The sequence below is a fragment of the Ambystoma mexicanum genome, chromosome 1p (genome assembly GCF_040938575.1).
Source record: "Ambystoma mexicanum isolate Mex_15411 chromosome 1p, UKY_AmexF1_1, whole genome shotgun sequence".
NCBI classification, from domain to species: Eukaryota; Metazoa; Chordata; class Amphibia; order Caudata; family Ambystomatidae; genus Ambystoma; species Ambystoma mexicanum.
Genome location: NC_090921.1, coordinates 587415891 through 587429656, shown reverse-complemented (window position 1 = coordinate 587429656; position 13766 = coordinate 587415891). Strand labels below are relative to the sequence as shown.

At 43.7% G+C, this 13766-nt stretch overlaps 1 protein-coding gene across 1 annotated transcript in view; it reads right to left on the bottom strand.

Moving 5' to 3' along the window:
* Positions 1 to 2520: 2520 nt before the first annotated feature.
* LOC138576190 (streptococcal hemagglutinin-like) overlaps positions 2521 to 13766 on the bottom strand; it is a 225552-nt gene continuing 214306 nt past the window's right edge. The window contains exon 3 of the mRNA XM_069649539.1: positions 2521 to 7297. Coding sequence (XP_069505640.1) covers positions 5556 to 7297 — 1742 coding nt within the window. The 3' untranslated portion in view covers positions 2521 to 5555. The remainder of the gene's footprint in view (positions 7298 to 13766) is intronic.

Sequence of the window (13766 nt, the reverse complement as noted above, 5' to 3'; positions counted from 1 at the left end):
TGAAGACAGAAGGCATCAAAGGTATAGGAGAGCTCTGTCTCCAAAATCATTCCCAAGGAGCAGTGGGGGTGACGACCGCTGGACAAAGGCCTCTCTACTGGCTGCATTGGAACCAGGCCCCTGTTCACCAAAGGTGAACGACCCCTGTAGATGCCAGCCAGGCATATTGGAGTAGGAGTGCAGAATAGAAGGACTCACCTTGTCTCTGGAGCACTGGGATTGGGCCTGAAAGCAAACCAGGAAACAGCCCGCAGCGAACCTCTTGTGCGATACGACGACTTAGAGATCACGTGCAAGTCCCACGCTCTTCCTGCCATGTGCTTTTGCTGCTTGAACTGCACCACGTGTTGGACCCAGTTGACCAACTCACCGCCCCAAACCCCCAAACACTGCCTCAGGAAGCTTCTAGAAGCCTGGCTCAATGGTGTCGATCCGCAAAGACAAGAATAAGGTACTGCAAAGAGGCCCTGTCTCCCTGATCTACCTTTAGGACTACTTTGACTTTTAAGCCCCATCCAATGCAGTTTCTTTCTAAGGCATTCTTGAACATTTACATTGTAGCAATCATGTGAGTGAACACCACTGCTCGCCTACCCAAAGTGCCATTTAACAACAGCCTGCATTTTCTGTGTTTTCTTTACAGGGGTCTGTTTTTGCAAGTGAGTTTAGTTGATTGCATTTTATTGTTTGATTAAAAGTCTATACTTGTAAAGAACCTTGATTGGCCCGTCTTTTATTCTGGGGCAATCGTACTTATATTATTTGAGTTCCCACTCTCCTCAGCTCACACCCTTTCTGAACATTTAGCCTGCCCTCGGCCTTTGCCACCACATAAGATGAAGGAGATATAACTCTCAGGCTGTGCCCGTTTTATCTTTTTGATTGGGATCACTGCGGGGCTAGAAGTGGTGTGGGAATGAGTAGGTGGCTTAGCTACAACCCAATCCTATATTGCAGAGCAGCATTTCATCACAAATATTCAAAATTACTGTATTGTTATAGTTATTAATAGGCAAGTGACAGGTGCCGTGCACCTTAAAAATGCAGCTGGCTATGCACGGACCATTTGCAGTGGTTTAGGCATATGCAGTCACAGTGCAAGCATTCTCCCCGATGGTGGATTGTCACTTGATGGCCAGGGATGGAGGTGACCTGGATAGCCAGTCTAGTTAGGAATGCTGGCAGCAGGGACTTCGGTAAGAGAGTAACGCACATTTATTACGACACACGCTCATATTATGGCAGGCATCTGTAAACAGTGGGCCTCCTTATAAGTTTGCCGGTCCAGTAACACCGGTAACGTTAAGCTTGCCGGTACCGTGTGTTACCGGACCGGCATACTACGAGTTCTGCCGCGGGTGCCTTTTCGCCCGCCAGTTCTGACCTGGCGTGCGGACCTGCACCCGCGAGCAGACCATGTCGTATGCACCATTCCTGAAAGGTGCTGCGGCATCCGGCCTCCCCATTCCCATTGAGCCCTATGGGGCTCGAATGGGAATGGGGAGCATTTATTTCCAACGCCTGGGACTGGGCAATTTCCGGGTCTGCCTGGGCCGTAATGCCCCGGTAATTGCCCACTCCTGGGCGCCGGAAAAAAAATGATTCCGACGGCAGCTACCGATGGTCTCATAATGAGGTCCATTCTGTTGATTGGTTGATCCTTGGCTCTTGTAGGTTGTCACATGTACAGAACATCAGAGTAAAGTTCGCACAATGCACTGGAGAGAATGCCATTGTTTGAAATCATTAGAATTAGGGAACAGCATGTGGTATCGTGTTTAGGCACAGTCTGCATTCAGAAATGGGCTTTTGCTCATACTGGCAGCTATTGTGACTACCTCACGAGGAAGGGCGCCCTTTGGCATCTTTCTAAAGCTCCATTGGAGACAATCACGGTCAAAACGTTATCAAGGGTTAGTGCAGAAAAGGAGCAGGGCGTGCAATCTTAGCCTGTTTTGGTTCCTCCTATAGTGCATTACACTACATTTCCTAGATGCGGAAAGTGCCTCTGATCTCTACATTTCCAGCTCCGCGGGAACAACTTCCATAATGAAAGCAATGGAGGCCATTATACAATAACTACCTGGATGAAAACAGATGAAGTTATTTACCATGTAGTTCATTTCTTCAGTTTCACTCCTGCTTCACCTCGAGAGGTACCCGCGGGCCGCCCAATACAAATCTTGATAATAACTCCAGTGCACCGAGTTACGCACTTTTCTTCAAAGCTTGTAAATATTCATATGTTCAGCATCTTCCTGCTTACAGGCACTGCTTCCGAGGTCACCACTCTCCATCCCTTCGTTGGTGAAAGGATGTCACCCCAGTACAGTCCTTATATGCAAATAAAGCGAGTAGTATTCAAGACCTGCTTCCACTATATTCCTGAACCCAACCGGTCCCCATGCTTCCTGCACAAGTCTACTTCTGGGTCAGAGCATGCCTGCGGGATGCACTTCCTGTGCAAGGGAAGAAAAGAGCACACACGAGGAACCCCGAGACGAAAACCTGGTCATGTGATTTTTCGTTCAAAAGTATTTATTGATTTTCTGAAAACAAACCAGTGCATATGAAATAACGTGTAAGGTAGTGTATTCTGAATTAAAACAACGGAGAAAAGGAGCTCTATCATGCATCAGTATAAAACAAAATGTGCCAGGAGAGAAGGACACGGCTGCAATCTAGTAAAGTGAAGTGAAAACAGAAAAGTGGCAAACACTATGGGGTTATATAATGAGAGTGCCAGTGGGAGAGCGCCTACAGGAGACATAATGGGGAAACATCTGAAAGTTGGCATCCATTTCTACCGAGTTGTCCATCTATATTTTGGCCTTTAGATGAGTGGCGCACCTGCCTATGTTCCTTCTTAAAATCAGGCGAATAAATCCAACAGAGAAAAATGGGGAGTTAAAGATAAAGGCTACATGCGTCTGACCCTTTACTCCACCCGTGGCTTTCCGGTGATTATGTCAGACCTGTGACATGTGCAGCACCTTCTGCAAAGAGGACCTCTGCTATAGAGCTGCCCGATGAAAAGAGCCCCAGATTAAAGAAAGGTTTCTTTTCATTTACAGGAATTACGAGCTACCAGCAATGTTTGGGTTACAAGAAAACTTTAAATCTAACAAAACAAGTTTTTTTTTACTTGCCTAAAAATATGGCAGTGGAGAATGCGAACTATGTATTTGCTTCCTAAAAATATTGTACTCTCAGCTTTCCAAAATGGGAAGGGCAGTGCACATATTCACATCTGGAACCCCTGCATACGTTCTTCCACAGGAGGCAGGCCTGCATGTGATAGCGGTAACCTTTGAGATGATCAAGTGGTGGAGACCAGAGTTAACTTCCGGGCAGCATATCTATGCCAGCATTGTTGAACGTGTATAATCGCATCTAGTTGGACAGCCAGGTTGCAAAATAAATGTTCTTATCAGATTCCCATTTATAATTGATTACTTTTATGGAAGGATGAAATATCAACATACAGATTAATGTCTTGATTCAATTTGGAAAGAATAGTTGCAGAGCCCTATGCTCCTACATTATGCGAGAAAGATTATGCAGGGCTTGCGTTGAATTTAATGCAACCCTAAACATCCCGGAAGAAGTTGGACAGAGCTGTGACTACTAATACAATGTGCAATAATGTAGCAAACTCTTTGAGCACTTTAAAGGTCAAAATCCATCAGAATCAGACAGTACAAGTATATCTTGATTGTTTCCGCGAGGCAGGAAAGAAAGCTTTTGAAGTTGAGGACACTATTTTTCCAATCGGATGGCTCAGTATTTCCTAAGTATTTAATATACTGGCTTCCCTATTTTCTGTTTTTGACCCTTCTCCTGATTATCTACATTGTGACCTTTGTGATGTCGAGAAGTAGATCTTAATTGACATGAATTTCATTTTTGTTAGGATGATCCTAGACAAGTACTTTATCAGTTATTTTAATGTCACAGTGGGTCATTTTCAGAGTCATTCTCTACTTAGCTTGAGCCCACAACATGCCCACTAAGCTTTTCCTGAAGTAAGTGTGGGTAAATGATAGCCAGCTGCAGATCCAACCACTAAAGTTGATGTGATTCCAGTTTGGATCCAACCACAAGGCAATACATGGAATGTTCCTACCAGGACATTCATATTATCTGCAGTCAGATAGGTCTGCACCATCTGACTTTGGATGGCTATGTTACCTAGGGAAGACCTTGCTGGAATTCATTAGCATAGGTTGAAGCCAATCCAGATACAACTATGATATAAGATTCTTCAGCCATCTCATTTAAGTGACCAGTTGCTCACCATAACAGTGGCTGTGGGCATGGAAAGGTCTCTTGATATGGTCACCTTGGGTTTGGTGATGTGTACAAGAAAGTTATCACAAATTTGTACAATTCAGCTCAACCCCCACTTGCACAGTGTGCATCAAGGATGTCCTTTCTCCCCATTCTTACATATTTTGGCCTTAGAACGTCTCACCGGAGCAAGCCGATAATATCCACACATTCACATAATGAAAATGAGTCGCTCCATAAAAAAAGAAATCAGCATATGAAGTGAAAAATATGTTTGATATGCGCTGGTTAATGTGAAACAATGTGGACCATGCGTTCTATTCGATTTGTGAACTAACACATCAATGAGAAAAATATTCATTAAAGAGAATCGTCTCTTGTATTCATTTTTAGACTAACCAATTCCAGTGTTAATTAAAGCGTAAGCAACACAACCTCATTTATTATGGGTACGAGGCAGAGAACTACTGTACTGCTAGTTTAATCTTTGCAGCATAGATATAATATATACTCAACAGCACTAAACTCCACAATAATACTTTAGACCCAGCGCATGGCTAGTGCATCGGCCATGATTCACAAGCCTCCCTTTTTTCCGATGATAATATTGTTTGCACATGAAAGCCGAGACTCATCTTTCTACAGCAGTATTGCCAAATCCATATAGATTCTTTGGTATCTTGTTACTTCTAAATCAAAACAACTATCACGCTATGCTCATGGAGAGGGCTTACGTAAAAAGTCACGTAGAGCTGTACAGTCTTCAGTGCAAAAAGGCCCACTGTATAACCTTGAAAGTAGCTTCTATTTGGAAAATGTTTGAAATCAATTCGAAAGAACGTTCTCCCAAAACCTCTTTATGAAAAAGGAGAACATTTAGGGGAGGTAGGCAGAGTAGGATGAGCTACAAATACAAGTCCAAAATGCAAGGGTATAGACGTCATATAAAACAAAACCGCTGACAGTCTTTTTCATATTTTACATACATGTTTAAGATGTTACTTCCTTTCAGAAGGAAACTGAACCCAACTGAGAACTAGTATCCGTAAGAAAAATAATATGAATCAAACAAAACAGTAGCATCCAGAAGCCTAGATACGATTGATGACTTGAAGAACTACAGTGACCTCTTTAAGAGAAATATCAGTTCACTCACAAATCATGTGTATTCCAACCAAATATGTAGAAGAAAATCAACTTTCATATTTTAGTGAATGTGATGGATCATTTCACAACAACAATTTTGAGCATATCATTGCGATGCTTCAATCTCCCAAACGGTTGGCAGAGTTGACTTGAGGACCCTCGTCTGATGCGGTACGGATTGCTTGGTTGCTCTTGGCTGTCAGGGTGGTATCAGCTAGAGAGTTCTCGGTCGCCATGTTGCTGATAGAAGCTGTATTCTCTTCTGCCATGGTGCTGCTAACTGGCAAGTCCATGTTTACCATGGCGCTACTTCCTGCTTTAGCCTTGTCTTCAATGATGCTGCTGTTGTTTGCCTTTTTGTTGGGCGCAATAAATGGTGTATTTTCTGCTGATTTGCTGCTGCTGACTGATGTACTAACAGCCGACCTGTTACTGTTGACAGGTGTAATTTCAATTTCCAGAGTTCTACTGTCTGGTGTTTCTTCTTCTGACATGATGTCGATTACTTTTTCATTCTCAGCTGCCACGAGCCCATCTGCTGATTCACTGCCATCAGTCATGGTGTTGTTGGGTCGTATGCCCTTGGGTTCCATTGTGGTACTGGCTGGACCATTTCGAGATGATAACAGCAACTTGTTTTTTACATAGCGTTCAAACCCCATTAGTTCATCGTTGTCACTTGCAGGATTAGCAGCCTGTTCATTTCTAGGTGGCATAGTAGCTAATTCAGTGATGCTGCTGGCTGTTGTACTCGGAGGTCGTCTATATGCCTTTTTCTTTAGCAAACGTTTAGATCTTGCTCGTTTATTGACCGCAGGTGGACCTGCCATGGGACAGCGGACTGCTGTGCACCTTGCTGGAACGGCACTGAAGAGGGGTATATTCTCTTCTATCATGGGAGGTTCACTCTCAGACTCCTCATCATTGCTGATGGGTGCATTATCTTCTGGCATAGGGTGGAGTGCAGATGAATTATCGGACGCCCAGGTGTCATTTGTTGTTGTACTGTCATTGGCAAGGGTGCTGGTGGGTGGTGTGTGAGGCAATATTAATAACTTGTTTTTTAGATAATGTTCAAACCCGACTGGTTTGTTGTTGACAGCTATATTTGGAGTTGTGCATTTCTGCTTGGCATCCTTCGGCGTGCTTTTTGGTGAATTTCCACTTTGCGGTGTACTCTCCGTAGAGGAGATTGCTTTTTCAGGCGTGCTGTCGGCAGCTACAGCAGGGCCCACTGCTCTGCTTTCTATTATCCCAGGCATGTACATTTGTCTACTTTTAAGAAGTTTCCTGCGGCTAATGACTTTTTTATTCTCTGATTTTGTGGTGCTGTAGGCTGGTTCACTGTCATGTTCCACAGTAACTCCGATGGGGTCATTCTCTCCTGGCATAGGCTGAAGTGTGGTTGCAGTCTCGGGTGCCACGGTGTCATTTGTTGCGGTACTGTCATTTGCCAAGGTGTTGTTGTGTGGTTCATGAGGCAATACTAATAACTTGTTTTTTACACAGCGTTCAAACCCCACCATGTATACCTTTGTACCTGTATCTTCCATGGTGATATTTGCAGGTTCACTGTCAACTTCCAAGTTATTGCTTGTTGTTGTTGTAGATTTAGCTGAGCGTGGGCGGTTTGTTGGCATGCGTGCAACCTTTGCTCTTCTTTTTTCTGGTCTTCTTTCAGATGGACGGTCGCTGATTGCACTTGTACTTCCAGCTAGCATGGTGCTGCTGTTCGGTGCAGTCTTGGCTTCCTCACCACGGCTTGGTTGTTCTTCAATGGACATTTCCTTGCTTGCGGTTGCTGTTGTATCCCCAGTTTCCATAGCTGCAATTTCTGTGATTTTCACTGCTCCTGTGTTGGCTTAAAAAGATAATGTTTATAGATGGTACGGGAATATTTTGAATCAGATAATCACTTAACAGAGTACCTTTATTTGTATTATGTTGCCAAACATTTTTGCCATTCATAACAATTGCAACCTAGATGTAAACCTCTTCAGCGATCATGGTCAAGGATAACTGTGTGGTACCCCTCCTTTCCCGGTTTCCCTGTTTCCTTATTCATCAATGCATGGGTTTGATTGACAAGTGCCAAGAGGTTGGCAGACGATGATGAGCTCTAGAAATTACTCATAACACCATAACTTTGTGGTGGCCTGCTCATGGTGTTATGAACAGAGAAGGAGTATGCATAGTAAATGAGTCCCAGACCTCCACGTAAATCCAGGCTTTTTGTAGACTTCTAAAAGGGGTCTAAAGGATTATTTAACCTCATATGTATATATAATTTGCAAAAGCCCTGTGGTGCACTTTCAGAACGCATGCCCCCAGGGAAATAATAAAAACAAGATGCGTTATTGAAAAAGCAATAAATACGACAGGATCACGTTCAAGACACTCACACTCACACACAAGTGTCTATCATTCAATGCTCCTTCCTACCTCTCTGACACTATTGCACGTGATGTATCCTCTCGCCCGAAAAAGAGCCTCTCATGCCAACAAACTCTGCATTCCGACCATAAAAAGAACCAAAGCTGGAGGCATTGGCTTCCCGCACATCGCACCCAAACTCTGGAATGCCCTCCCTAACTCTCTTAGAGCGAAACCATCCCTCAGTTTTTAGAAAAACCTTGAAAACCACCCTTTTCTGCTAAACCTATTGCCCTCCATGCCTTCCCCTCTAGACTGTCTACTCTATTGTTTCTGTAACTAAATCTGTCCTATTTGCATTTCCTTATGTGTTTCTCTATGTAACTAAACATGAATCCCATGTAACAAGCGCCACGATACCCAGGGGCTGCTGTGCGCTTTACAAATGTAAATAAATAAAAAATAAAAAAAAGCTGCTAAAAAATAACTTTCAGCATAATTAATAATGCTCCCATCAAGCTAGAAATTGCCCCGAAAGCTTGTGCTATGGCACTCATCAATAGGACTGTTCTAATTTCTAAAAAAACAGATCAGAGCCCCCTTAAATCTTTTTGCTGAGATTCATCCTGAACCTCAAGTATATGTTGGTTTTTGGAGGGATGAATCCCGGGCCGAGCCTGGAGCAGACTTTTCAGGTATCTTTTGCGATTGACATCCAATCAGCAGCCTAATATTTAACTGTCTATTCATCCAGCCAATCAGAGTACTCTAAGGTAGATCTGCTGAGTGTGTTCAGCCAATTAGGGCCCTTAAATCTCCTAAAAGAACCATGGCACTCAATAGAAGGCCCTGCTCACTTCCGGTTCATTGGTGGGTTTTGATAGCCTTTTAGGGACAAAGTACACAGGACAGCTTTTTGATCATTTGAGAAGGGTTTGCAGAATTTTGTAACTTGAAACTTGTAGCAGTTTGTTGTTGTGTTTAATTTGACAACTTTGTTGGTCTCTAGTGTGTTTCTGTTGCCAATATATGTGCTCCTTTGTTTTAGCATTTGTTCAGTGTGTTGTTAGTATGTTGTTAGCTTCGCAAAATATAAAAAAGAAAAACCTTTTTCTCTCTGATGTGGAAAAAACTTGGCCAAAACTAGATCCTTTCCCCCCCAAGTTCAGCGATCAATTTCGGTCAAGAATCCTCTTTGCTGACTATCTATTCTTGATTGACAAGACGCCTATTGGTCTTCAGAGAAGTCTTAAGGCGCTAAATGAATATGTGACAGAGAACGGGCTGAAAGTGACTACTTCGAAAACTAACATTATGATCATCGGCCCAAAGCACACACGTAGAATTTCAGCTTTCAATTGGTTTCTGAATGGTATTCCGCTAAAGTAAACAAGTGAGGAGACCTGCCTGGGGAAATTGATCAACAACAGCAGGATTGGTCTGCCAGGCCAAGTGGCCTTAAAAACAAAAATGAGAATCCTAGTAAGCCAAGCGAGATTGATACAAAAAAAGTTTGGATAAGCCAATAATAAAACCAACAATCACCTTCTATAATTAAAAGGTGACCCCCATAATGACCTATGGAGCAGAATGTTTCCTTGCCACCCCTTGGTAGCTATGGTCGACTTTGGAGAGATCTTTCTGGAAAAAGTTACTAAGATTGCCCAACCTCGCCTCAACTGCGATTATCAGGTTTGAGTTGGGTCTAATTTCTCTTCAGGCACGTACGGTGTGGAAAACCTTGGCTCTGTTCCGGAAGTGTATTCTACCTAATCCTGACAAACCGTTTTGGATATTGAATACAGCCTTATAAAGGGGAAACTATCCTTTATTGACCCAATGGAAAGAGAGCTGTAATGAGTATCTGAAATTTCTAGCAATCACCCAGGAAAACCTTATTGACAACCCGAATAAAATGTAAAAAAAATTTGGCAAATGGACTGGCTCAAGACCGAAGCAGACAAGAACGACTATAAACTGCCCACGGTGCTGGAATTGGAAAGCAAACCACTGGGCTCCTTACCAAAATATCTAACTAAATTTCCCAATTGGCGTTTTCAATCACAGTTCATGCGCTTTAGACTGAACCTCTTATTGACTAAACAGATTATGTCCATCTGCAATCAGTCTGCAGACGTAGAATGTCGATTGGTGCTGAAAGGGGGGAGTGTGAGACACTCAAACATATCACCCTCTTCTGCACTGGCTTGACTGATCTAAGAACTCGACATTTAGGGAAACTAATTGCCAATACTTTTTCGGAAGAGGCTGAGGACTTTTGGTGTTTCCTTCTTCGTGGAGAAGACAATTCATTGATATTCTGTGTGGTAAAATTTCAAACAGAAGTTTTAGAAATCCACAAGAAGAAAATTGTCAACTGAGTGGCATCATTGATGGTTCTTTTTTCTTAAATATGACCATTAAGATGGGCTACGGACACTGATTGTTTTAATTGTGTTTCTCTATAGACTAAAGTTTTGCAATAAATTCGAAGTCTCAAGTGCCCTTTCCTCTTGTAACTTTTACCTTTTATTTCCCCTGGTACAATTTTAGAAAGCAACACAAATTTTCCTCTCTCTACTCTATTCCCCCAAAACACAAAAATAACCAAAAACTGTTTACCGTTTCCAAGTACCTCCATGTCTGTTTTTTTGCTTTTTTTCTCATTTCCCCTCTTGATCTTCTGTTGCTTGGGTTGGTTTGTTATGCTGTATGTTTGTGGTTGTAAAATCTGTTTTAGTATCGTAGTATACTAGTAGTAGGATGTATTTACTTGTTCTGAGGGTTATGCATATTGGTTCTCGGAAGTGTTCTCCCACTCTTTAGTTCTTGGGGTTGTTAGGCAGAATCATATGCAGTGCCCTTAGGGACCTCTGCACACAATTAAGACTACAAGTGGTAGTACAATTTCACCTTTGGTACACGCCTGAACTACACAGTAAAGTGGTAGCAATGGCTGAGCAGCCAACTTATCTCAAGAGCAAATGAGCAGTAGTAGAGATTACACAAAGGACTGTAATTACTGTGACTCAAACAAACACTGACTCAAGGTTTCTGGTTGAAAAAAAAATAAGTACATTTATTTTTAAACCATCTCTTCACAAAACACTTCAGTTCTATTAAATAAAACCACACTTAAAATATACTACACACAACCAATTCCTCTTGTTAAGGTCAATTCAAGGTAGGTACATTAGATTTTGACAGACCGGTGTTTCGAAAGAAAGACGTTACCGGGTGTTAATATGTGATCACTTTTTGACAGTAATGACAGTTTGGTTTTACAAAAAATAAAGGGTACCCACGGGAAGTAATACACCCGAAGTCCAACACACTTAGCACAAAGAATTAAAAGGGACCAGAGAATAAAAATCATAGGAACTACTTTTGTCAAGGCAAATAGAAATAGGGGACTCTTTCTAAAAGGTAGATAAAAGTCAATAGGCCTGCGCCAGTGTCAAATGGAACAGAAATCCTGTTGTCGAGGATCAAACGGTTAGAACAGTTCATGATTAACAATTTCCAGGAGTACTTGGATATTGTCAAAGGGAAGCAAAAATTATAAGAGGGAAGGAAGAAAGGACAAGCCTTCGGAAAGGAAAAGGGTTCGCCCCAATTCCTCAGGGTCGGACGGAGAGAGTGACCAAACGTATACAGTACCTTATTCGTATGAAGAAAGCTGATGCTACAGCAGTTGTTCATGGTAGTTCCTGCAGACTCCCGGTTCCTGAAGCTTCAGTCGTGGGGACAAGAAGGAGGATGTCTGGAGCGATCTGCACTACCCATGGATGAAGCCAGCAGCAGCGAAGCAACGGCGAATAATAGGTGCGCTCCTTTAAAACAGGAGAGGGCTCTTCTGATGGCTCTCCGGACCACTACAGCTGTGTTCAGCGATTTCGACCCAGAAGAGGATTCTCTGGCTGTTGAAGGTGAGCTGGTTGATCCCACCAGGCTCAAGGGAAGAAGACTCCGGACTGGATCTTCTCTGTCGTTGAAGGGTAGATAGCTCAGGACTGCAGCAGGGCTTCACCGGGATTCGGGAGTTGCAGCAGCCGTCTTCTTCTCCACTTCTCTTCAGTTCTTGCAGTTCCAGTGGTGACTCTGACTTCCAGCCCAAGAGTCCTGCCTTTTATTCCAAAATCCCCCATTCACACAGCCTGGCTGTCAATCACCCAGCAGGGGGGTTGTCAAGCCCAGACAACCACCTGAGCCAATTGACACAAAGTGCGACCTGGGTCTCCAAGGAGACCCTGTGCAGGGGGTTACTAAACCCCTCCCTCACATTCCGCCCACCTAGACACCCAGACACCAAAGACGGGCTTGGGCAGAAGCCCACCAAAGGACGGCGAACAAAGAAGGCAACCTGGTTTGGCGCGAAAAGTAAAGCACAAGGAGGACTTTAACAAAAAGAAATGGTGACTAAACCCGACCGGAGCCCAAGATCACAAAAAGAGTAGAAATAAACGTGGCAAAACACATGTAAGAGTGGGAAAAAAGGCTCACACTCTTACCAGGTGGAACAAAATAAACCCCAGAAATCCAGCAAAGCTGCCTAGGGACTCACTAGGTGAGGGAAATTAGCAATAAATGAGAGGGATGTGCTTCATTTCTCACAGTTCTCAACTTCTGACAGCTTGCAACAAATTTTTGGGGGTGCATGATATGGGTTATGAGCTACTTTACTACCCACTTGTGGACACCCCATAGAGGCAGTGGACACAAAAACTCTAGTGAATGCCTCCATCCGGTCAGTGCTAATAGAGGAGCAGGAGGATATGTTCCACATACGAGAAGATGGGGAGCCTGCAGCAAGCACCAGGAGGTAATCTAAGGCTCTTGTGTTGGTTGGGGCATTGAGGCGGAAGTGGTCTACACCCAGCTGGGTCAGGCTGCAAGGAATAGGACGAGGGGCAACAGGCAGAGAGTCAGGGGGAGGACCGACCTGTGAATGTGCAGCAGCAAGTTGTTGCCCTACCGCAAGGGGAGAGGGAAGTGGTAAAGGAGGGGGACTAGGAGCGTGAGCATCTTCTTGCACCTACAGAAATTGCAAGCTAGGCACAGGTGGAACCCCAGGGAAAAGCAAACTCTACTGACTACACAGCCCGCATTGTCCTGGGTGGGACACTATTTGGCCCTGCTACCAGGGAAGACTGTCAGGAGGGAGAAGACAGAGGTTATATATATGGTGGGCAGAAATGAATATGCAAGCCATGAGGAACCACATTAGTAGGTGGCACAAGAATATTTCCCAGTTGAACAAGTACCATCCCTTCTCAGAGACTGCTAGTGACGCGGCTTCCACCACCACCCTCAACAGCGATGGTGTCAAGGTGCAGGATTATGGCGGCATCAGGCACATCATTGCACAATGTCCCACACCCATTCAGCCGGACCAATTGGTAACAGTGGCACTGGGAACTTTAGGCAGTGGTAGGTCCCTATTGCTGGTGCCAACTCAGTATGCAATTGGGGGAGGTTAGCCACTGATAGCATACCCCCTTGGACTATGCTTGTGTATAGGAGCAATCACAATGCCCCCGCCCACACACAACACAAACCCCAAAACACATGCACCTGCTGTTTAAGGGAACGTTCAGTGTAGTGCACTGAAAGTTCAAGTTTCAACTTCTTCCTACACTTTTATTTCAAAACGAAAATCTTCCGGAACGGTTTCTTTTTTAAAATAAAAGTATAGGAATGGTAAAGCTTAATTAAAAGAAGCAGAGGAGCACTACTCCCGACCGCTCCCGCCCACTTCGACCACTGAGTACATGCCCGCTGTAGCCATAACCTCAGTGTACAATTCCGGTACCACCTTTTCAGAGAAAAAAATAGCTGCTGCAAATTTGCCAGCAGTGACCAACTTTCCCCATATACCCACTAAAATTCTAGGAGGTCATTGTGGACTAAAATCAAAAAGTCCTACCTTAATGTTACTCGTGGCATTCTGTTTGCCA